Below are 24,048 nucleotides of genomic sequence, written 5' to 3'. Positions count from 1 at the left end.
AGTGAATCTACAGGATCAATGATTCTCTATCAATGCAACGATATATGGGTACAGCAAAATTCTGTGTTGTATTTGATCCTACATATAAAAATATAATAATTAGAGAGACCAAAGAAAACCAACGAAATACCAATACTCATGTGCAATACCTTCCGATCATTTGATATTACTTTCTTATCTTGTTGCACTCCCGTATTCATTTCCTGCTAAGATACTTGGATATGTGTTTTGTTGTAGAATCACGATTACCTACAGGAATGGAATCGCGAAACGAGCGAGATAACCGTGACTAATTAGTTCAGTAATTCGATAACTCTTGATTCTTATGATTTGGACCATTTTTCACAATTCGCTTTTCTCATTAGCCGAGGCTTGATTCCTTGTTTAAGTATGAGTGTAGGGAATTGAGTACTATTCTTTGTAATTTGCAGGAAAACGATAGTTCTAAGGCCTATCCTCTTGCTCCATCTGAATTGACTGCAACAATCCTGGATTTGGTCCAACAGGCAACTAACTACCGTCAACTTAAGAAGGGAGCCAATGAAGGTGAGTTTGAGTGGGTACTGTTACTTTTAGCTACGAAGACTCTGAATCGTGGTAAAAGCTCGTTCATTGTGATGGCAGCAGATGCCGAGCCACTGGAGATTATTCTTCACATCCCTTTACTCTGTGAAGACAAGAATGTACCTTATGTATTTGTTCCTTCGAAGATTGCATTAGGTCGTGCTTGTGGTGTAACACGTCCAGTGATTGCTTGTTCAATTGTATCGGATGAACGAAGCCAGTTGAACGACCAGATCAATCATATCAAGGTTGAAATTGAAAAGCTCTTGATTTGAGTGTGTTTCTTATAAACAATCGACATTCACTTTCGAGTTCGTTTCCTAGACGTTTTCTTAGCAGCTTTCTTTATGATAGCTTCATCTTCTTCATCGAAATCCTCATCTTCCTTAACTTTCTTTGACCTTGATTTGGGACCTGGAGATTTCTGGTCAGTTTCATCTGTACTTTTTTGCTTTACAGGTGTTGAAAATGACTATACATTACCCAACCATACTAGTCACAACAAGACGCTTTGCATCAATATTCCATGAATCTTTCTCATCTAGAGACAAATGCACTTCTAATGACGGTTTCTTCGGAGTTTCATTCTTCTCCTCAATGAGCGATTCTCGTCTATCAATTACTCTTCGACTTAGTCCATACGCATTTACTTTCAAACGAGGTGTTAATGTTGGAGTAGATCCCTGATTCCGATACGTATGTTGAATGAGAGGGGTTGCAAGAGAATTGATAGCATACAAAACATCACCTCTAGCTGAAGTATCATGCTATCCATCAAATTCTTTTCATATGCCAACATGATTCCCATCATCAAATTGTCTCAAATCATACTCAATCTCTCTCTGTAAACGAGGATTATCACTAAACACTTGTTCCATTTCTGATTTGAAGTTTACAGTGATAACCTTAAGATACATCATCAAGTCCCTTAGTAGCACAGATCGTTTCTGTTCCAGTTGTATCTTTAATGAGATTAACAGGGGAAGGACTTGTTCTAACATTGTTCGTTTTTCAAGCTATAACTCAAACCTAGTATTCACAGCTACCTTACTCAAAACAGTTTTCTTGGATTCGAGAATCTCTGCTGGAAGGTCTTCTTCTTCACCACGTGTACGATTCCCAACTTTCAATTCCTTTGAACACAACACAGCAAATGTATCCTTAACCAGATTCAATCCTGGTGAATCCAAATCATTTGTCAAATTAGCCAATTCATCATTGTCCACAAGTGGACCTAATACATTCTGACATAATTTGCAAGACACTTGTAATTTCGATTCATCATCCAGCTGTTCTAGAATAAGTCGATAAATTCTTCTTCTTGCACTAACGATTTATTCAAATTCATTCTCCTACTTCACTTTTCGCTTCTCTCCTCCTCCAAGATTGATATCCACGGCAGCTGCTCCATACTCCTTCTTTACCATTGAGTTATCCAAGTACCCATTTAAGATACTCATAATCTCCACAAAATAGGCGACAAAAATCTTGGGGAATTTACGAAAGACTTGTTTTGTGATAAGTTGATATGCAAAGGCTGAAATATTCTCGTCAGGATCAACAAGAGCACAAAGAAGACTACAGAGAAGAACAGGTTTGAGTTTAATGTAATCTTCCTACAATGATCAATTGATACGAATACAAACGAGAACAAGCTTACTAATGATGGAGAGAGAGTGAATGCGAACAATATCATCTGAATCTACAATACAATTAGCAATCACAGGAATGTATCGTTCCACTAACGACGTATGTCTAGTGATCAATAATAAGAATAGGATGGACTTTGTACAAATATCACCAATAATAATAATGATGTTATTTCGAATGACAGAATCTTTACTGATTTCGAGTTCTCGAATGAACATCTATTCATAATTTGAGTGATTCAGAGGGACGGGAAGATGTTTCTTTGCAAGTGTAGCACTTGTAATACACAATTTACCAAAGCTAATCATTGCATGAGCCCGAATGTGAAATGAAGGAATGATTGATTATGATCGGGTTTTTAAGGATATTGATGAAGGAATCACAATACTCTCCTCTTGAGGATTGATTGTTGGTAAGGAATAAGTTGTTAGAGACTGCAATAGAGCCACAGTTTTATCTTGTACTATTCGTGATCATGTTCATCATCACTTACACCGAACATGAATCTTACTCAAATTACCTTCTTCACTCTCTTCACTCCCAAGTAATGATAACTCACCAACAACAAAGATCCAAGGATACAACCAACGAAGATTAACTTCATCTGCTAAAAGTGAACATTCCCCGCGAATATCCGGAAGATCACTATTATCACCTTCAAACACTTCTTTCAGTCCGTCATTCTGAGAGAGACGAGGATCTTCTTCCGGAAGACGTTGAGTCATAGCTTGCGACTCATGAAGAGGTTCAGACCGCAATTTTGCGCCAGACCGAAAGATGAATTCTCGAAGAATCTTATCAACTTTGACTTCCATCTTTGCCACAAATGCATTCACAGCTTTCTGAATGGTATGAGGACTAGAGGAAGAGAGGAATATGATTCGTACTCTGAATACAATTGGTCTAGGAAAGCCAGATATAGTCTGAGGAATGAATGAATTAGATCCAGAGGAATCTGAAGCTTTAACAACTGTTTTACTAATGTGACATAGAGAGATTGTACTAAGAATTACTAGAAGAATATTGGAATACCAGAATCTCGTGAGAATTTCTTCACCACAGTCATTGTTGTGAGAATAATGAATTTATCACGATTAACACTATGAGATTCCTGAGGATGGTCAATCAAATGCTGAATACTCCTTTGGATGAACTCAGTATCCATTCGTTCATAGAACTATCATTCAGAGCTATATCCACTTCTACCTTGCCTGTTAGCAACAATAACATCCACGCATTCTCTGTCATTCGTGGAACATCATCCAGTCCACTAATCTCAACAGAAGTGGAGTCTCTAAATTGGATAGCATCTTCACAAGCTCTCATAAATCTATTTAACGAAAACAGATTCTTATCAATCATAAGTTTCATGATAGTCTATGGATCATTCTCGTCCTTCTCTCTTACTTCTAAAACACTAACGTTAGCTATATTAAAATACTCAAGAAACTCCCATCCCGTCAAATTCGTATGATTTCCTCCCCAATCAATTATATTAGCAATGACAAAAGATTCCATGTTTTTTACAATGATCCCATCAACATTGGATGTGTTCTCAAACATTGATAAGGAAATTGAGAAGAATAATGGTCTCAAGGATGGTGTTGTCTCTAACAGACGATAATACAACTGTAATGCTGAGCGTTTCACCATCACTAGATATTTAAAAATAGTCCTTATTTTTGGTACCTGAAGAATCTTGGAGTAAATTACTTATTACCGAAACAATGTCTTTTTCATCCATTAAAGGACGAAGAACTGAATTCATTGCACAACCAGCATAAGCATTCAATGCATTCTTCCTCACTCCAACAGCAGAATCTGATAATCGTTCATTGACAATTGTAACAACTCGTTTGGATGTCGTTTCATCTAGAATTGCTTGTAATGGAGAAGAAGGATTCTCATTCAAATAGTCCAAAATAAGTCCAATATTCTATTTATCAAACAACAAAATAAGAAGAACATGAACTGCTTCTGAGCGGATACTAATCACAATGTCATTACATCGAGACATAATTATTTCAAAAAATACAAAATAGAGGGGTTTTTCGTCAATAAATAATTCTCGCTGAATTGTAGGTTCTTCTTCCATTTCATTATCCAGATTTTCTCCCGATTTTTCCACATTCTCATTTTCAATGTCTTGATGAGAGGTTGGTTGAAGTGAGTCCGTGATGTAACAAGATGTTAAGAGACTTCGGGCAAGACTCACACAACATAAACGAATATTGGCAATGTTGCATCGTGAGCAGAGTGTGATCCATGCATTCACCCGCTTCTTCTCCTTCTCATTGAGACTTAATAGTAGCTGCATGAGACTGTTTAGAGTGTTCCGACGATCATCAACTCGATCAGGTGAGTTGATGATCAGACGCTGAATAAGAGCATAAACGCAGTTATCAAAACGAGGATCACGTGAAGTCGTTAAACAGGTGAGGAGTACTTTCTGAGCATTGCGAATTGGCTTCTCATCCATCTTTCGACCTTCTTGATAGAGACAGATCACAGGGAGAAGAACACGAAGCAATTCTCCCATTTTGGCATCTGTTTCACTCAATAGAGCAAAGTTTAGAAGACTCTGGAAGAGAGATTGGAGGCTCGAAACCATCAATGGAGATAAACAACACTCGTATAGCAGCACACAGAACTCGCTCCAGACAAACTTCACTGTCATATCGTCCAGAATCCCAAAAGTACGAATCAGAAGAGCAACTAGATTAGTAGGCTTCACACGATACTATGGTCATAAGAAGGCTAAAATACCATACTGACTCCGACTGTTGAATGAGTTCTTCATTGTTAATAGATCGAAGGATTGCTGAAACTGTCACTTGATATAAACTACATCGGAGAATACCATGACCATAGGCTCCTGGAATCAATAGAATATTCAAGTATCTATTTGAAACTCAACAACAACTCGTACACATCAGCGCATAATACTGGAATCACTCCAGAATACTTCTCCTTTGTAATTAACACAAAATACAAAATGGATAGAATACCTTCCATCAATGAGTAGTTTGTACTATCCATTCCTTTACAGAATTCCTCCCAAAACTCGACATTCGATGTGTTCCTTCTATTGATAAGACAAAATAGATACAGTAATAACAGATTCTTGTTTTCCATTAAGGTATCTAATAAAAGCTGTAATTGAGAATAATCTTCGATAATAGCAGATACATTTTCCGTCTAACCATAAGAAAGGGTCTGAAAAATCAAACATCATCAACATATCCTTTTTTAAAGGAAGCAACAACAGTGTCGATATCTGATACTGACGAAACGATTTCCCTAATCAAAGACAGTATCGAAGACATGGTGCGAGATGAATTTGAATTTGGACTTGGAAGAATATGATTTATTAGTTATAGAAGTGTTAAAACTTGTTCTAGATATTTCGGATAAACGAATACTGTTGAAAAGACCGTATGTTTCTATACTTTGTCTTCATCTTAACGATTCTGATTCACCACGTTGCTTCTATTCAATTCTTAGGATCCGATTTCTCCCGCTCAATTCATACCAGTTTTGGTAATGGACTGGAAGTCTCTTCTCGATGAAGTAGAGACGGAGGATGACTGGCCGGAAAATGCTCAATTCATGAAGAGTATTGAAAGGTCGTTACGCTGTCCAATCTGTCATGCAACCATGAAAGCTCCTGTTATTCTTGTAAAGTGTGGTCATAGCTATTGCTCCTACTGTATTCGTCAATCGTTGAGTATGGAGAAAACTTGTCCTCTGTGCAAGCAGCCGGCAACAGAAGGTGATATTGTGAAGAACGTCACTGTTGGAGAAATTACGGAGGTGTTTAAAGCAAATCGGAAGGTAATGTTAGAAATGGTCCAAAAGTATTATACTCCTCGTAAATCAAGGAAGCGAGCCAATTCCAATGTTGAGATCCTTCAACAAAGTACTTCAACTTCTAGTACAGACGTGAAGCGAGTTTCTTCGACTGTCGAGGAATCCCAGCATGACGGTCTAGTTGCTTCCTCATATTCTAGCAGTGATTCTGATTTTGTTTATGAAGAGTAGAATCCTCTTATTGTTATTTATTATAGTGCGGATTCAGAATATAGTATAAGAAAAGATTGTCAATGTGAGTGTCCGATTTGTGGAGAATTCTTTCCTCAAGACATTATCGAAGTAGAAGTGGAAGGACAAGTTGAGAATTAGCAACATGCAAGTACGTGTGATGGTACTGTTCATTCGTCATCGAAATCTGCCAAGTCGTTTACAGGATTTGTTTCAGATCAAGACATTGTAATAGTGCTGTAGACTGTTCAATCATAGCCTCGACAATCCTTACCCAATCTGTGCTATAAACTCATGAAAACATCAGAAATAAAGAAGCTATTGCAACGCTATTCTCTTCCAACATCAGGTAGTCGGGAACAATTGATTGAACGACATCGTCAATTCACGTTGCGTGTAAGATTGGAAAGAAAATGTGAATAATAGTATAATGCGGAACTAGATACACTGAATCCACTTCCTGTTTGGAAGATTGCTCAAATGGTCGTTTTAAATGAGGAAAAGTCAAGGGTAAGTGCACTACAGTATTCTTTATTAATAGCCTTCGAAAGGAAAGTGACTTGTTTGTGATAAATCGCATAAACTATCATTCTTTATCCATATTACCATTTTCGTATTCCTAATGGAACTAAGATTCTTAAAGATTATTCTATGAAAAACACATTTCTGATATTATGATCCCGATACACTACTAAAACCATCCTCAGTATTAAAATACATATTATTGCTCTCACTTTCAACGAATTCTACACCCGATGGGAGTAATACTCGAAGAAGGCGTCTATAATTTGGTTTACTTGAACAGAAGATATGAACTCATAATACCTAACTTTTAGATCGTTCGACTGAACGAGATGAGTACATATTCAAAAAAAATGGTCACCATAACTATCTCAAGATCATAGAACCATTTCGAAAAGAAGGAAGATGAAAATGAAACCTACGACATGTTCAGTGATCAGAATCGAAAGAACCCATGATTATTATATACTGTGTTGTGGTATATACCTTCTTAGAAAGATTGTTCTATTCTGGTTCTGTAATAGCCAAACAATATAACTGTCCATCTTTCAATTGCTAGGAAGAGATATGTGATTTGTTGTCCATTGCCTAATATCACCTTATATTGACGTAAAACTTATCTCTCTTCATTCTAAGTATGGAAAAAGGCTCCTTAGGTGATTTTCAACTAATTGTGTTCTTTCATCACTTTGTTGAATAACTACACTGTATAATTAATTCTAGTTTTCTCATATAACATTAAATTAGTTTCGACTTTGTTCACTATTACGATCAACAAGTACCTTCAATTTCATCATTTTTTTGTTCCCCGTTCTCTACTGTGATTACTATTCAATTCATATACGAAACCATCTTAGTGTTGTTTGCCTGACCCATATAATAACTATTTTTGTATGTTCTATTGGAACTGTTAATATTTACTAACGTACTGCATATACTAAATAGTGTATTTCAAAGTTGAAGCACAAGAAAGCAAGATGATTGGCTACAATAGGAGAAACGGCTAGCACAATTTCTCTACCCTAGATTTTTTTTAGTCATGAAGAGTATATTTTTTATCTTTTGTCTGATTGCTATTTCAGGTAGATCTTGCATTCTGGTACCTTATGGATTAGTTTTGGCAGAGGATGTCGTTAGTTATGGTTCTGCGTGGAAGTATACTAGTACTGCCCAGACGACAACTGACTGGACGACTGCTTCTGTGGACTGGCAGGAAATGAGTTCTTTTCCTTCTGTAACCACTACGACTCGTTACTTCCGAAAGACCGTTACCTATAACAACTACGCAAGTTATTATGCTCTCTTTATGCACGTCAAGACGAATGCTGGTTTCATTCTGTATGTGAACGGTCAACAGGCCAACAGTTTTGGATTACCATCGACAGGTGTAACTGCTTCCACGATGGCTACTGTTACTAGTACTGAACAGATTGAGAGGTCCAAGTCAACCCTTCGCGCGTTGTTCATCTCTTCTTCTACAATTGAACTGGCTGTTGAGGTACATGCTTCTGCTTCTACCACTTCTGGAGACGAGACCTTCGATTGTTCTATCGTTTTTGATAATACTGATGACAATCGTCGTATCGATACTGAAGGAACTGTAACCTCGTATCCCACTACTGCAAGTCAAGCTACTGAGGGTGCATCTAAAGTGTTTGATGGTCTGACTACTACCAAATGGTGTTTCGAAACGGATGCAATTCCTTGGGTTGCATGGCAGTTCAGTAACGGTCGTCGTGAGTTGATCAATAAGTATGGTGTCTCGACTGCTGGTGATATGCCTGTTCGTGATCCTGTTCATTGGAAGATCTATGGTTCAGATGATATGGAAACTTGGACTCTGTTGGATGAACGTGACGATATCACATGGAGCTCTCGTTACGAAACTCAAACTTTCGTTATGAACAATATGGTATCTTATAATGCTTACAAATTTGAATTCCTTGAACGTGCTGGAACTGACTATTGGGATATGTATCAGTTCTCTGAGTGGAATCTTATGCTCTCCAATCAGCCTTTCTCTCTTCCTGGAATTTCCTATTCTCCTAATGCCTATACATTTAGTATGGGTGTTGATAATGTCAATATTCAACCTGAACAGTCATCAGGTTATTCTTCTTGGACAATCACTCCTGCCCTTCCTAATGGTATAACTCTCAATACCTCCACTGGTGCCATTACAGGTTCTCCTACTGTTGGTCTGGATCAGACCACTTTCACTGTTACTGCTGTTTCTGTATCGAATGGAGTCACATATGATACGACTCTTTCTATTACCATTGTTGCCTGTGTCTTGCCTAACTATGTTGTTGTCCAGTTCACTAAGACTAATCCGACCTCGACCACTGAAGGTTTTACTCTGAAGAATGCAGATGGTGAGACGGTTATTACCTTCAATGGTGCTACCACAGGACAGTGTGTTCCTGTGGGTATGTATACGCTTACCCTTACATCCTCTTCAGGAACAGTTTGGTTGGCTTCTTCCTTTGTCACTGCTTCTATCCTTATTGCTGATCACACTCATACTATTATGAGAGCTCGTATGAATGAGGTGAACCCTGTTTCATTCCCTCTCGGGTTGGTTCTTCCTCTGGGTTCTGTGGCTGATAACAATGGAGTGAAGTATCTGGCTGATGGAACTGTTCCTAGTGACTGGACATCTGCTTCTTTCAATCCTTCTTGGACTACTCTTCCTTCCAATCCTCGTCCCTCTGTAACTTCTCAGACGCTGCAATTCTTCACTACGTCGTTCACTGTATCCAATAAGAACTCCTACCAAGGTTATGAACTATCTCTGAAGGCTCGTGCTGGTGTGCTGGTCTACTTGAATGGAAAGGAGTTGTATCGTCGTTACTTACCTGAGGGTGACATCACCACTTCTACTACCGCTCTTGGAGGTTCTACGACTTCTACTTGGCGTAGTATTACTGGTGTGATGGGTGATCTGAATGATGGCAACAATGTGCTCTCCGTTGCTCTTGTGGCTGCAGCTGCCGAGTCTACCACCATCGATTTCGATGTGTTTTTGCGCTTGATGGGTGAGTCCGCTTCCACTCCTCGTTATTTTGCTAATGGCTTCACTACAGATGGAGCTTCTGACGCTTCCAGCATCTTTGATCTCGATCTGAGTACTCGTGGTTATGTGGCAAAGAGTACCAACCCCACTCCTTCTTATACGATTCTCTTCTCAAATGAATATGCTGAAACTTTCAATGTGTACTGCATTGATACTAACTGGGATGCTCCTCAGTATGATCCTCGTGATTGGACTATTTCTGCAAGCAATGATGGTGAGACCTGGACGACTCTGGCAACTGCTACTGGAGTTACTTTCGATACTCGTTCGGACAAATACTGTTTCTACATGCCAACCAATAAGAAGGCTTATCGTCAGTACAAGATGGCCATTACTAACACTCGTCAGGATGATGTCTACACTGCTTTCGCTAACTTGAATTTCTTGCTGGAGAATCTTGATGCTGTGACTGTTGACGATCTTAATTTCTCCCCTTCAGTACTTGTTGGATATACAGGTGCTGCCTTCCCTGAGGTTGCTGCTAACTCTGAGTACTACAGTGGTTTCACAATTGAGCCTGCTCTTCCTGAGGGATTGGTACTCAACTCGAACACTGGAGCCATTCAGGGAGTTCTCTCTCAGCCTTACGCTGCTACTGTTTTCACGATCTCTGCTATTAACCATCTTGGTGAGACTAAGAGTACCACTGTGTCTGTTGCTGTTGAGATTTGCGGAAACGATAAGATTGCATTCACTCTCGAGTTCCATCTGGAAACTGGAGCCAACTATTGTTCCTTTGAGTTGAAGGATTTGGCTACAGGTAGTATTGTGGAGTCGCGTCCCAATTTGATCAACTGGATGACCTTCACCATTCCCATGTGTCGTGAAGCCACCTCTTACGCTTTGGTTCTCAAGCACACTGGCACATCTGGATGGGGTGCCAACCGTGTCTATGTGAAGCTTGCTGATGGAACTGTCTTGTTGTCTGAGTCTCTGGCCGCTGGTGTCACCTCTAAGGAGTACGCCTTCAACCCTGCTTATTCTGTTGCTCCTATGTTCACTGAATGGAACTATTTGGTGGATGGTACTGCAGCTCCTTCGGATTGGAATACCATCAGCAGTGCTCCTGCTTGGTCTACAGCCATGCCTGGGTCGTTCCCTGTTGCTACTGGCGTGACTCAGTACTACTACAAGAAGTTTACCATAGATTCGATGAGTCAGTTCGCTCTGATGGATATCACTGTGACAATGAAGGCCGGAGGTATTGTGTATTTGAACGGTCAGGAGATCCGTCGTTACAATATGCCTGAGGGAGATGTGGATTCGACGACTCAAGCCACCAAGGATGAAGCTACTCCTATTAAAATCACGACCGGAGAGTTCCTCCAGCATAAGATCCTTGTTGAAGGAGAGAATATCCTTGCTGTGGAACTTCATCGTTTTGAATCAAACGAGGCATCGAACTCATTCGATGGTTCTGCTATTCTTGTGCTGGATAACATGTACATGCTGGTAGATGGTGTTGGTGAGTCCATTCCAGCTAAGGAAGGTGTACAGGGAGGCGATAAGATGTTTGATAACAACTCGGACACTGCCTACTTGTCTGCTGAGGGAGATGGATGTGTTGATATCATTGCAAAGTACACATACAACAATGATCGTCGTGAGCCTTTGACTAACTATGGTTTGGTTTCTGGAGGAAGCTGCCTTGAGTATACTCCTTCTGGATGGGAGGTAGCTGGAAGTAATGATGGTGAGAACTGGCAGTTGCTTCATGTCCGTTCCTCTGAATTCTTTACTGGTTATTACGAACAGAGACGCTTCAGTATGTTCAACAGTATTCCATACAATCAGTACCGTGTGAAGGTGACTGCCTGCAATAATCCTGGTAGTGGTTTATGTTCTGGTTCCTTCATGCAGTTGGCTGATGTGTACTTCTTTGCAAAGCGTCTTGATGGTTATTGTGAAGCTATTGATGAGTACCAGCCTGCTTTGAATGGTGATGCTTCGTATGTCTCATGTCCTGAGTACTATTCGGGTCATTACATTCGTTACTGTACAGATGGAGTGTTCAGTGATGTGGTGGATGATTGTCATGCTGATGCTCCTTCGAGTGTATTGTATGAGCCGCGAGCTCTTGTTCTTACTCAAGGAAAGGCTATGACTCCTGTCACACCTCAGATTCCAGCTAAAGCTTACACTGTAACTTCGTTCCCTACGATGCCTGAGGGTCTGACTCTGAACGCTCAAGATGGTACCATCTCTGGTACTCCTTCTACAGTTCAGGAGACCAAGCATTATACTATCACTGTGAGGAACGAATCTGGAACTGCTCAGACTACGATTACCATTGAGGTGTTGGAGGCTCCTACCAATTGGGTGATGATTATTATCATTGCTGTGGTGGCCGTTATTGTTGTGGTTGCTATTATTGTTGCTATTGTGATGGCAACCAAGAAGGGATCCAGCAAGAAGAAGATGCCTAAGACCGCAAAGAGTGGCTCTAAAACTGTTCCTAAAGTGACTTCTGTGAAGACGAAGGCTGCCGTTAAGGTTTAAGATTCTTGAATCAGTTTGTTTATTGGTAATAATGGGATACTCCTGACTATTTCGTTATCAAATCTGATCTATTACAGTGACATTTATAACAAACAATCAATAGGAATTTCAAATATATCTTCTTCTTCGTAACCGCCAATCCGATTAGATTATTACCTGAGATAATGGAGTTATCAGAGCGCGATTCGAAGTAGAACTGACCGAATTCTCTACTCACATATCCGTACGGCTGACCCTCAATCAATTCACCATTGGAGTTTGTGTAAATAGCACGGCCAGGAGTGAGAGAACGCGATCCAGGCACCTTGAACATACCAGCAAACTGAATCGTCAGTGTGTTCTTCTTCACCTTGTTGACAATTCCAAACATACGAGCCATGATATCTCCTCTGTGAATCATGACTCTCTTCTCTGGACCACTATCACTGAACTCCACAATGGCAAAGTCACCCATACCAATCTCACAGAGATCGAAGTAGTACTCAGAACGCTCAAAACCACGAGCTCGGCTCACAATGTATGTAGGACTTATTACCACGATATCATCAGCTTCTGAAATATCGCACATCACAAGAGCAAGTGCATTGATTGCATTATCCAGATAGAACACGGCAAATGTGTTATGATTCAGTACTCGTAAATCCATCTTGTTCTCATGGAGTACAGCACCTCCAGTCTGAAGTACCTCCTGAGCTCCGAAGAAAATCATATTGTCCTCACGACTAAACTTCAAGACAACGGACGTGATACCACCACTGTCAGCATCGGAGAAAACCATAATCACTTCGTTGGGACCCATATTATCCATATCGAAGAAGTTGTGAGACATTGAGAAAGGTAACTCAACCCATGAACCAAAGCTGATTGCACCGCTGTTATCAATCGTACACAGACAGGCTCTTACCGAAGGGAGACTCTGTGATACATTGAACTGTCTTCCAGTAGCAGCAATGATGAAGTGATTATCGTCCATTCCAGCCACTCCATGATACTCATAACGGATTGTAGCCAATGTCTCTTCTTTCAACTCCAACTTGGCTCCGTTGCCATCACCAGTCCAAGTACCCCATCGAGTGTACAACTCATTCTTGTTCTCATACACCAGAGCGAAGGTAGAGTTGGACAGATTATCAACATGAGGCCACATATCATCATCATTTTCCAAAACTAACTTAGTACCACATGTGAGAGACACAGTTTCTGTGTGATGCTCCATATCATGCGTCACTACAGCAGTGAGAGGCAGAAGCTCTCTCGATCCAACTACAATGAAGTGGTTACGACTGACACGAACCACATCATCTACCTCACGTTCTTTACCTTCAGTTGTGACGGGAAGATCCATGTGCAGAGCGTCCACAGCATATCCCTCAAAGGAGAACTTGAAAGCATCCACTCCTCCGTTATAGACGACAAGAGCCACATTGAAATCAAGCTCACGAATCTTTGCATTCTTCATAGAACGAGTAATAATCTCATTGGTGATGTTGCGGTAGATTGTAGTTCCAGCTCCATGGAAGGCCATTCCTTCACGATTAATGGAGACTGGAGTTCCCTCCACAAAACTCTCAGCACGATCCCAATATGGGAAATCATAATTGTATAGCTTGGCCTGAATAGTACTCTACTATGAACAGTATCAACAATCACCTACATAACTGCAGAATCCAAGACTGACCATACTCATTATAAAACAGAGAAGGATTAGGATGATAGAAAGATAGTAACAGAGTGATGAACGAAGATCATGGTTCTCATTCTTGCTGTTCTCACTTCTTAACAGAGACTCCATCTAAGCAATCATATTCTTCATGATTCTCCTACAATAGCTTAAAAGTAATATGTTTAAACACTGTTGAGTAAACACTCATTTGTGTCGTTGCGCCAAAACACTATCTTTCCTCAATGTCTACGAATCTGATTGGCTGACACATTCTTATGTTTCTCTTTGATTATGCTGTTTATTTGGAGACAATGCATCTTTGGATCTGTTTTATATCATTATTGATGGTTGTTTACAACTTATATTCAAGGAAAAACACTCATTGCCGATGACAAACACACGATGATCATAAATCATTGTATTGTATTAGCTGCCAATTATGCAGTTCTTTCATGGAACATATCAAGCATTTTATGTTTCATAACTGGTTGACTTGAACAAATCACATTCTATCATCGATAATTATAGTTTTATCCTAGCTTCCAGTGTTTGAATGTGAGTGACAATTACAGCCTAGAATGTTTCGTTTCGTAGATTCATCGGATTGATATCAATATTTAGTGTTATGGATATTCATGAGTTGTCACTATCAGTTACTGGGATCAAACCAAATAACATATCTTCGTTTGTCTTGGAAATGTCTATTCTGACATGACAAGCAGTAATAATTCCTTTCAGGAATCTACAAAACATATCTGTATCCAGATATGAAACCACATCAACAATACTGTCGGTGAAGTTATCTGTTCTACTACTTAATAGAGAATCTTATCGGCACAATTCTATACCTTCTACGAATGTCAGTGTAGGAAAACACATCTAGTGAACAAACAACTTGCTAAAACTACCTTAAGCATTCAGAATTCGGTGCTTCCTTTTCAAATCCTTTCTCTTCTCCCTTTCACTTAACAAATACTCCACACTCCGAATATGACTTGTTAACACCACATCAGAAACTCCCATAATCTTTCCAATCCGTTTCACCTGTAGTTTCCGTTCCGTTGATAATGCCTTCCAATCATAGGTCTATTTATCGTCAATTCCATTCATATCTACTTGCTCACCCCAAAATATCCCATATGAAGAATCACCTTCGCTTTCAGCAAAATGACTTTCCCAATGAGGATCAACAAATGTTCCCTTTCTATCAAACTCAATCAATAATAAGTACAGAGGATTCTGGCGCAATTCCTTCTTTTCGATCTTTCAATATTTGTTCAAATCGTCTATGTCAAACTCTTTCTCTCTAATGCATACTCCAAAATAATTTGAAAAGAATCTGGTGGCACCGAATTCATCAAATGGGTTGATGGAGGAATGTGTATGGAATTCTCTAATCCAAAAAATGTAGCTTTGGAAGATCTGAACATAACAATTATTCGTTCATCCTGACCTGCTCTGCTGTTTATGCTCTGGTTCTATTTTCTTCACAATCCAGCAACATAGAACAAGAAGAGCGATGATGTAATTCACACTCTGCTCACAAAGACGGCTTAGAGATACATTCTACATTTCATCCACTACAGAAGGCATACCTCCAAATCCAATCGATGTAGCTTCAGATCTTCAGTATTATCAGCATGAAAGATCAATACTGCTTCTCTGGTCACGCGATTTATATCCAATACTTCCAATTCCTCACTATCAAGGATGTTCTTCGCTAAATGAGCTCTATGCTATCACTAAGATATTTTAATTATACGCCTCAGGGGCAATCTCGAGAATCGAGGCAAGTCGATGAATCACTGGAATCACAGGTATCGTCGAATACATAACATTAATTTCCTTACAGATGGACCATGCTTCTGATTCAATTCGATCCTATTTCACAGTCCAATACCATATCTACAGATCCAGGAATGATTCCTCTTGTAAACCAAAACAAGACTGGATTCACGTATTCTCTGTTTATAAACGATACTTGTAATTTGTACTTATCTTCAGATGATAAGAATGACACGATATTAACATACGGAATTATTCCATCACAAATTGCTCTACATCACAAATTAACCCAATTTCAATACAATTCAAAATCGCGTGCCACCCAATCGAGACGAAGAATCCGAGCCGCTGCATACAAGATCCCAATTAAAGAAACTAATTGTAGCTGATAACCAGTGTAGGAAAACACCTTCTCCCTTCCGTAAATGACCTTTTCCTCATCATCCCAGTACAAGACATGATCATCTTCCAAAGGAAGAAGTGGATCTTCAGGTGTAGACCCTTTTCGTCTCCTCTGGGACTTCTTTTGTGATTTAGCCAACAATTCCTCCGTTTGGGATCGGATTCTTGGAAGAAATCCCTTCAAAAACATGGGTATTTCCATTCCGCTAAAGACATCTGTTTGTGAAAGCTGCGACGAAGGAATGATGTCAGGAATACTTATTTCCGGTTGCTTCTGTCGTTTTGGTGTTGGAGGTTCTGATGGAGCCGGCTTACGAAGGGTATATGGGTAAATGTGAGTGAAAGTAGACAGATATGGCTTTGTTGATAGAATTAACTTTAGCCAAATTTGTTTACATAGGAAGTTGTACTCTCCTGGACACGAAACATACGGTAATACAGCATTGACCTGATCAATGAAGAAATCAACAAATCCAGACTTGGACCATTAATAACTTCTGGACAATATAAAGAAGATGCTGTAGTGACAAGAAGGCAGTTTTCTTCCGTCTCCGCTTCTTCTGTTTTCCCTTTCCATCCTACATATTTACACTTAATGTCTGAAACAACGTCCCGACGCACAGATATACCAAATCGGTTCTTATGAATCGCTGTATAGTCTTCTTCTACTTGTGTTTGATGGCTTTGCTAGTAGAATCAAAATGGATAATTGTTAGTACTTCTGAAACAGTTCCACATTGTTCGCAAACAAGTTGTCCATTCTCATTTTCAAAGAATGACATTCCGTGACACGTTCGACATGTTACTCCTGCTTGAGAGAAGCTCTCCATGTCAAGAACAATGTGATTAGCAATAGCTGTTAAGACCTATCTATTGACTCGTTCACATCTGATTTGTTTTCAAATGATCTATCTTTTCATTTGTTTGATTCAGTTGATCCGATTGGAACAAATAGAAAACGGCGATTCGGATAATACATCATCTCTTCGTAATGACCCTTTTAGGGTAGGAACCAATCATCTCCTCAACTCTAGTACTACAGAAGAGAAGCCATTCTGTCTTTCAAGTTCATGTACAGATTCTTCGTTCTTTACATTCTAGGTAATGAAAAGTTTGTCTCCATACTCTACACCGATGTGAAAAACCCATTTTCGCATTTGATTCCATCCACAGGAGAGGGTCTCTTTTCTTATTTCTTAAGCAAGTTGATGGGGTATCTGATTGTTGTTGGATCGGCTGTGATGAAATTCCCTCAAATTCTTAACATTCTAAAGAGTCGGAGTGTCGTTGGACTGAATGTGTATTCCTTCTATTTTGAGTGCGCTGAGAACCTTCCTATCATTATTTATCATTCTATCTATGTAAGTTGTTTCTCATGTCACTGATTCTAAGCACTATCCATTCAGTACCTATGGAGAATGCATTTTAATTCTTGTTCAAGATATTATTCTCGTTTTGCTCACACATCTGTTCTTGTTGTAAATATCTTTTGATATCCTAGATATACGAAGGATCCTTCTGTCACTGCAAAGATGATGTATCGGAACTTCTCGCTTTTGATTCTCTGTGCGGTGTGTCTTTGTTTCATTCCTCAATCTGTACCATCTCTTTTTCTCCTTTATGACTAGTTTCAAGTCGCTATCCCTATTATTAGTACTTGTTTTGGATTATCTGCTCGTTTACCTCAAATATGGACTAATTTTAGGCAAGGGCACACTGGTCAACTGTCTTTGCTTTCATGGTCATTCTCTTTAGTAGGATCTTCAATTCGCATCTTTACCACCCTTATGGAAGTTCCTGATAAGTTGATTCTTGCTATGTATATTACCTATTTCCTCTGCAATTTAACCCTGGTTCTTCAGATTATCGTCTACTGGAAGAAAACAAATGCACTATTAAGGAAGTTTTTTGTTTGTTTATACAGAATTGTTACATTTCCACACGGCTGATTTGCATATTGGACACTGGGCTTTGTAGTTGATGATCCATGGATCAATACACTTTGCATGAAACACTACTGATCAGTATCCATTCTCTTCAATACCATGATTACAGGATAGTTTGCGCAAGTTATCTTTATTCGAAAACACAGTCATACAAATGGCACACTCCTCATCCATTGGAGAGGGAATCGAATATGAAGGAAATAGAACTTCTACCTGTTCACTATTCTGTTACGAATGCTGTGATGCATACAGAGATAATGGATGAAGCATTGATTGTTCAATAGTTTGTTCACGAGAGTACTTGTCAAAAGAATATGACAACATAAATAGAAATAGTACAAAGAGGACACAAGCAGACACACATACACCGAGAGCTTCTCCTGAAAAGCAAATTGATTTGATGATTGGTACAGGTGAAGATCCCTGGATTATTACTTCTTCTTCATGCGTACGATGATTTCATAGACTATAGATACTGTATGTGAAGGGATTTGAATCGTTGATCGATTCTGGAGACATGATGTGACTAGGGTAGTTGATTCGGGAAGCATAATTGCGTGACAGTGACGTCTTCGCAAGCAACTACAATTGATCTACATATTAATGGAGTCACAGCTCTTACTTCTTCGTTAGAGGTGAGAATCGGTAGACAACAGATCCTCAGATTTGGATTATACCGAATAATAGAAACGAAATTCGTGTTCTTTTGCGACTCCACACTACTACAGTTCTCATTGTAGAACATATTGACAACACCACGAATCTGTTCATGAAAACGAAGATGGTTCTTACACTTCGGAGTTGGTCTAGAGATGTGTTCTCGATGGTCACTTCCGTATTGATATACTGTGACTAGATCACAAGAGCGAATAATCCATACCCGATTATAGAATACCACTAGATTTGTTAGCGTTAGATAGATAATAAGATCTGCAATCATGGAAGAATACCTGGATCACAGACATTTCGTGTTTCTTCTTGGCACGCAATTCTCCTTGATTCTTCCTTCAGATTCAACTAATTTCTAAAAATTTGATCACAAAAAAACAAGTGTATCACAAACATCATTGATTCTATTCTTGCTTCACTTGTGGATTGTTCTGCAAAAGGAAATTTGCAAGAAACTCGACCGGGTTGTCTGGTCTATCCATAAACTTATATATCGTAGCTATTACCTTTCTTTGGCAGTCTCAGCCAACCCAAGCAAAAGAAGTGGTACTACAGTTTTATCAAGATAGGCTCGAAGAGGAAGTGACTTCAAGTCTTCGCCTTGAGGTTCTGTATTTGATTCTTCTGGTTGTGATTGAGGTGTCACCTACAAGTGACCATGTTACATTTAACCATACTTGGGCGGGTTCGCTTGAAACAGGGGTATCTATGCATCAAGAATAATTTCAGTACTTACCTTGGGTTGGCTTACTCATTTAGTGTGATCTCCTCTTTAAAACAAATCCCGCGGTTATTTATACAAACACAAATCAAACGCAATAGGCTAAACCAATCTTAAAGAATATCATTACCTTCAAACATCATTCGAGCATATTCAATTGTGCCCAGAATAACAATCCGTCCTCTAGCTTCAGGATCAACAATCTTACAGGAATTTCTGCTAACATCTAGAGAATACTTTTTACAGGTTTCTAACGCGATTGAGCGGTAATTCTTGTAATTCGTTGTGGAACCCGTTAAGACAATGTAATCTGGATTAAACAGATTGACACAGTAGGCTAGACACCAACCACAATAATATGCAGCAGTATTTACAATAGAGGTCACTTGTTCATCTCCTTCCTCTAATTTTGCAATTATTTCATCTGGATCCAAACCAGTAGTTTCAACGATTGCCTTTCCAGTAATCACTTGATCATAGGTTGTCACTGTTCCATCCTCTAATCGAAGAGGGCAGAATCCCCACTCTCCCACGTATCCGTTTGCACCGTAAAGAAAGTGACCATTGAGCACAACAGACATTCCAATTCCAGTTCCAATGACGATCACACAAATCGAAGATCCCTTTGGATATATGGGTATTTGGGAATACATTGCTGCTCGAATGTCATTAATCATGTAGGCACGATACTGAGGTGTGGATATCATGTCCTCAGATAGTCCTTCAAGATTCCGACGATCCGAAGCATAAAACAGAACTCCATCCTTCACAAGTCCTGGAACACAAATTCCTACTGCATCTGGAACAAAATCCAAACTCTGGATGAATTCGTGGATTTGATGTGCCATTAACGAAGGCGTCGTCTCATCCCCCGTTGGTACAGTTTTCTCGACAACCTTTTCTCCAACGTTCGAAAACATCATCATCTTCGTTCCTCCAATATCAACTCCGATAACTTTACTCATGTTTTGAGGGATCACAGTTCTAGATACTCTCTGTTACAAACAATTGAAAAGAACAATATGGTACATAAACAGAATTCTTAGGTCTGAAACCGAGCAATTACCTATTTGTCAGGGAAACATAGCTATTCTCACTTCCTTAGCGGCAACTACATCTAAGAACGATAATCTATACTCGGAATTTCCGATTTCGCTCCGAATTAGATCACACAGTTCCTGTTGATGAGCAAGTGAGAGAGAGAGTCGTCGATATCCATGAATGAATATAACAAGATTCTCTGGATTATCTTGAAGGATTTTAAGCAGTAGTGCAGAGAGACATCCTGGTGCTTCAGAAACATGAAGCGAATCCAACCGTTGTAGAACCACAAAGAGAAGAGAAAGAACTGATGTGGTTGGAAGCAGTAAAAGGGCGTTTTGATTAAGTTCCACAGCATTAACAAACATGTCGAGTTGCGTCTGAGGGAAATAAGGAACCCATGTAGCAAAAGCAACCAGTCCCTTTAAAGCCACTCTGGTTTCACGAGATACAACAAATACAAAACTCATGATTACATGATCCATGACTTCACTCGATAACTCCTTCAACATGTATTCAGGAATCCCCTCAAGCATTTGGATGATTCCCAACTGTTCTCGGGTTGTGCATAGAGGAAGAATCGAAACTCCCTCCATAAGTATTCCCTCCATTTGAGGTGAAAATGAAGCAAGAGGTAAATATTTCATTATAGCTCGTAGTGATGCATTTAGAAGCTCAGAAGGACTCTTCTGTACCTTGCATTGCTGCATGGCCGATTTGGTCAACCAGAGTATCTTATCCCAAATAGATGGAGCTAAGATGCTGGCAACAGAGTCATTGACAGAAGATATCGAATTCAGAGTGAGAATGGTGACTTGAGGGATTGGATTCTGGAGGTATGAACACACCGTAGAGATCATGAAAGAGATAAATCCTGAAGTGAGAAATCCCTGAAGAAGAATGCTTTTGATGATAGAATTGGACGTATCTTCCTTCATCCTAAATGTGTCATATAAAGACTCAAATAATGATATTCCCAAAATATCTCCATAATTTATCATGATTTTCACACATAACATTGCAAGTTGTTTTTGGATATCTTGTTGAGTCTGTGGATGGAACATCATGTCACCTAGTTGTGTCCAAGGGATAGATGATAGCGAAGGAATTATCCATTGATAACGTTGATTCTTTCTGTTAAGGGAATACATCTGTGTAAGTGAAATACTGATCTCCTTCACCAAACGTTGCTCTAGGATGAAAAAACACCAGGGCGAATACCTTTAGGATGAAGAATCATCGAGAACAATAAGGAAGAAAGGGATTGAGCGAGATCTGTGAATGATGGATCCAAATCAGCTGGAAGTGACTTAAAACAACTCTGAATTGTCTAAATATAATTAAAAATAGGGAATCATACTCGGATCACCTCAATAGAGTGAGTGAATTGATCATAAGAAAGTGGTTGTTTGATCTGACTCAATGTACTGAATGACCAGAGTATATAGCTGTATAGAACCGTTTGCAAATTAGGAGAAGTATAGGATTTGAGAATCACACGAATTGTTGATAAGGCTTCGTTAGCCACCGAAAGGGGTCGCTGACGCACTGTAATCCAATCCATTATGAGTCGAAAATCTGAGATGTTCTCAATCGTAAAAGAAGAATTGGAATGACAGACACGGATCAACTGAAGTACATTGGTAACATATCTTGGATCATCCGGGAGTGTAGGTAAGAGCTGAAGAGCATTATGAAGACATCGTGCTGGAAAGGCAGATTCAATAATATATGGAATTGGGTGTTGCATCAAATAGGCAAGCAAATGAAGATGAAGGGTTTGCAGAGGGATGGAAGATTTGACATTGAATAGAGTCAGTAACTGAGACGCTGATTGAATTAAACACGTTTTCAGAGAGTTTGGACAATCCTTCTCTGCCAAATAAGGAAAGAAAAGAGTGGATTGAAATACAGATCGGTAGCAGAAGAATAAGGACTGCTTCGAACTTTCTGTAAGAGAATGACTGAACTTTGGCAATAGTACATCTCCAAGAATAAACTCTATATCCTTCTCATTGAGTCTCTTCCCTTCAATATCAGTCCAATAACTCAACAATCGTCCATAGAAAAAGAACTGACTATCAACGACGACTTCTTTCTTGATACTCCGAACAAGAGATGCTGGGAAACAACTCTATCGTTCATTCTCTTCTTTAATACTACTTTCTGTTTCGCAATACATGAAATAAACGATTCGAGCAAATGAAGATCGTCCTCACTTGACAATGCATACAACACTTTCAAGATGTCTCGAAGAAATAAGACATATTTCTGTACATCAGTTGTTATACCAATTTAATCTACTTCCTCTTCAGTGTGATTTGGCCACCGAATCGTTTGAATGATGAATCGGATCCTTTCTTCATCCTTTTTCGTACATGTAGAACAATGAGAAGCTATTAGATGTACTTCTTGCGCACAATCTTCCCATCTCTGACTTGGACCCTTTTCTTCTCCATAAAAAGGCCTCCTAAAGACAATTCGCCGTTGCATGGATAATTCCAAACAAACACGACACCAAATCGTCCACTAACAGTTATTCTGGCGCTTTTCGAGGAGGTAAGACTCCATATCTTTCTTCTGTCTTCTCTCGAATACTTTCATCTAGCTATGATACTCCTCATCTACTCATACAACACAAACTCTGTCTCTTCACAAGACGTAATAAATCTTCCACACGTTGTGATAACTCAAGTTCACCTGCCTTTGTCAATCGATTATCATACTGAGACAAGATCGTTACTAATTCCAAATGTTGCCCCAAATACAATGATATACCCTCTACTTATCAACTATTCCATTCACTCATACTGTATTTCATTAGAATGGTCATTCCGTCTGTAATCAGAGACAAACATGTTACATTAGCCTCCGCTTTCAATCCAAGCGATATCACATCTAAGATACGTCTTTCAAGAAGTAACCGGATGCATTCATCACTATGAGCATATGAGCGGAGAATGGATAAACACTGATCAGTATGAAGACCAGTACACATTCCTTGGGTGAAGATGCACAACACAATACTAGCACCCTCTCTATCTAAAATTGGGCATATTTGTGACATCTCTTGGTATTCCCTATAATGAGTAGAAAACAGTTCAACACATCCAGGCTGTTGATAGTCCTTAAATAACAGTCTCCAGAAGCATTGAACGAGAACTTGAAGTGATGCCGAAATCTTGGATGCCACTAAAATGAAGAAAATGAATCATTCCAACCCGTTAATGTAGTACAGAGAATAGCAAAATACCAATCAAAGTGAGGAGCATGAAGAGGGAGATTCATCAGCCAGGACTCCAACATGTGCGAGAGAGTGTTCAAAACTCCCTGATGAGCGGTAGTCCATTTCACTATCCATCAATCCGTTCCCTTGAAACTACATGAAGAGAGAACAGAAACATACATTTCAGCTGCCTTCTCTAACTGGTCTTCTGTTGAGGTTATCACAAACTGAAGTGAAATAATA

General features: G+C 39.3%; 8 protein-coding genes across 8 annotated transcripts; 4 read left to right on the top strand and 4 right to left on the bottom strand.

The window, feature by feature from the left end:
- Positions 1-390: 390 nt before the first annotated feature.
- JH06_0043 (ribosomal protein L7) lies at positions 391-839 on the top strand (the record flags this gene model as incomplete). The annotated part of the gene is made up of 2 exons (XM_014674801.1): positions 391-396; positions 432-839. The coding sequence occupies 2 exons, from the start codon at positions 391-393 to the stop codon at positions 837-839; spliced, it is 414 nt and encodes a 137-aa protein (XP_014530287.1).
- A 26-nt stretch (positions 840-865) lies between these two features.
- On the bottom strand, positions 866-2,432 carry JH06_0042 (condensin-2 complex subunit d3-like protein; the record flags this gene model as incomplete). The annotated part of the gene is given in 7 exon segments (XM_014674800.1): positions 866-1,036; positions 1,053-1,176; positions 1,207-1,331; positions 1,362-1,580; positions 1,611-1,890; positions 1,921-2,180; positions 2,211-2,432. The coding sequence occupies 7 exon segments, from the start codon at positions 2,430-2,432 to the stop codon at positions 866-868; spliced, it is 1,401 nt and encodes a 466-aa protein (XP_014530286.1).
- Positions 2,433-5,757: 3,325 nt separating this feature from the next.
- Positions 5,758-6,825, top strand: JH06_0041 (ubiquitin ligase; the record flags this gene model as incomplete). The annotated part of the gene is given in 5 exon segments (XM_014674799.1): positions 5,758-6,204; positions 6,256-6,384; positions 6,397-6,483; positions 6,514-6,651; positions 6,682-6,825. The coding sequence occupies 5 exon segments, from the start codon at positions 5,758-5,760 to the stop codon at positions 6,823-6,825; spliced, it is 945 nt and encodes a 314-aa protein (XP_014530285.1).
- A 991-nt stretch (positions 6,826-7,816) lies between these two features.
- Positions 7,817-12,352, top strand: JH06_0040 (hypothetical protein; the record flags this gene model as incomplete). The annotated part of the gene is made up of 2 exons (XM_014674798.1): positions 7,817-7,859; positions 7,893-12,352. The coding sequence occupies 2 exons, from the start codon at positions 7,817-7,819 to the stop codon at positions 12,350-12,352; spliced, it is 4,503 nt and encodes a 1,500-aa protein (XP_014530284.1).
- A 144-nt stretch (positions 12,353-12,496) lies between these two features.
- Positions 12,497-14,039, bottom strand: JH06_0039 (hypothetical protein; the record flags this gene model as incomplete). The annotated part of the gene is made up of 3 exons (XM_014674797.1): positions 12,497-12,548; positions 12,580-13,976; positions 14,007-14,039. 3 exons carry the CDS (start codon positions 14,037-14,039, stop codon positions 12,497-12,499), a joined length of 1,482 nt encoding a protein of 493 aa, XP_014530283.1.
- Positions 14,040-17,272: 3,233 nt separating this feature from the next.
- Positions 17,273-18,151, top strand: JH06_0038 (mannose-p-dolichol utilization defect 1 protein; the record flags this gene model as incomplete). The annotated part of the gene is made up of 4 exons (XM_014674796.1): positions 17,273-17,563; positions 17,595-17,671; positions 17,704-17,800; positions 17,831-18,151. The coding sequence occupies 4 exons, from the start codon at positions 17,273-17,275 to the stop codon at positions 18,149-18,151; spliced, it is 786 nt and encodes a 261-aa protein (XP_014530282.1).
- A 1,070-nt stretch (positions 18,152-19,221) lies between these two features.
- JH06_0037 (Dpy-30 domain-containing protein) lies at positions 19,222-19,572 on the bottom strand (the record flags this gene model as incomplete). Its single annotated transcript, XM_014674795.1, has 4 exons — positions 19,222-19,291; positions 19,324-19,463; positions 19,495-19,523; positions 19,554-19,572. 4 exons carry the CDS (start codon positions 19,570-19,572, stop codon positions 19,222-19,224), a joined length of 258 nt encoding a protein of 85 aa, XP_014530281.1.
- A 79-nt stretch (positions 19,573-19,651) lies between these two features.
- JH06_0036 (ROK family protein) lies at positions 19,652-20,503 on the bottom strand (the record flags this gene model as incomplete). The annotated part of the gene is made up of 1 exon (XM_014674794.1): positions 19,652-20,503. One exon carries the CDS (start codon positions 20,501-20,503, stop codon positions 19,652-19,654), a length of 852 nt encoding a protein of 283 aa, XP_014530280.1.
- Positions 20,504-24,048: the final 3,545 nt, after the last annotated feature.

The sequence above is a fragment of the Blastocystis sp. subtype 4 genome (genome assembly GCF_000743755.1).
Source record: "Blastocystis sp. subtype 4 strain WR1 chromosome Unknown seqid_0001, whole genome shotgun sequence".
Lineage (NCBI taxonomy): Eukaryota > Bigyra > Opalinata > Blastocystidae > Blastocystis > Blastocystis sp. subtype 4.
This window is presented reverse-complemented; position numbering and strand designations above follow the sequence as displayed.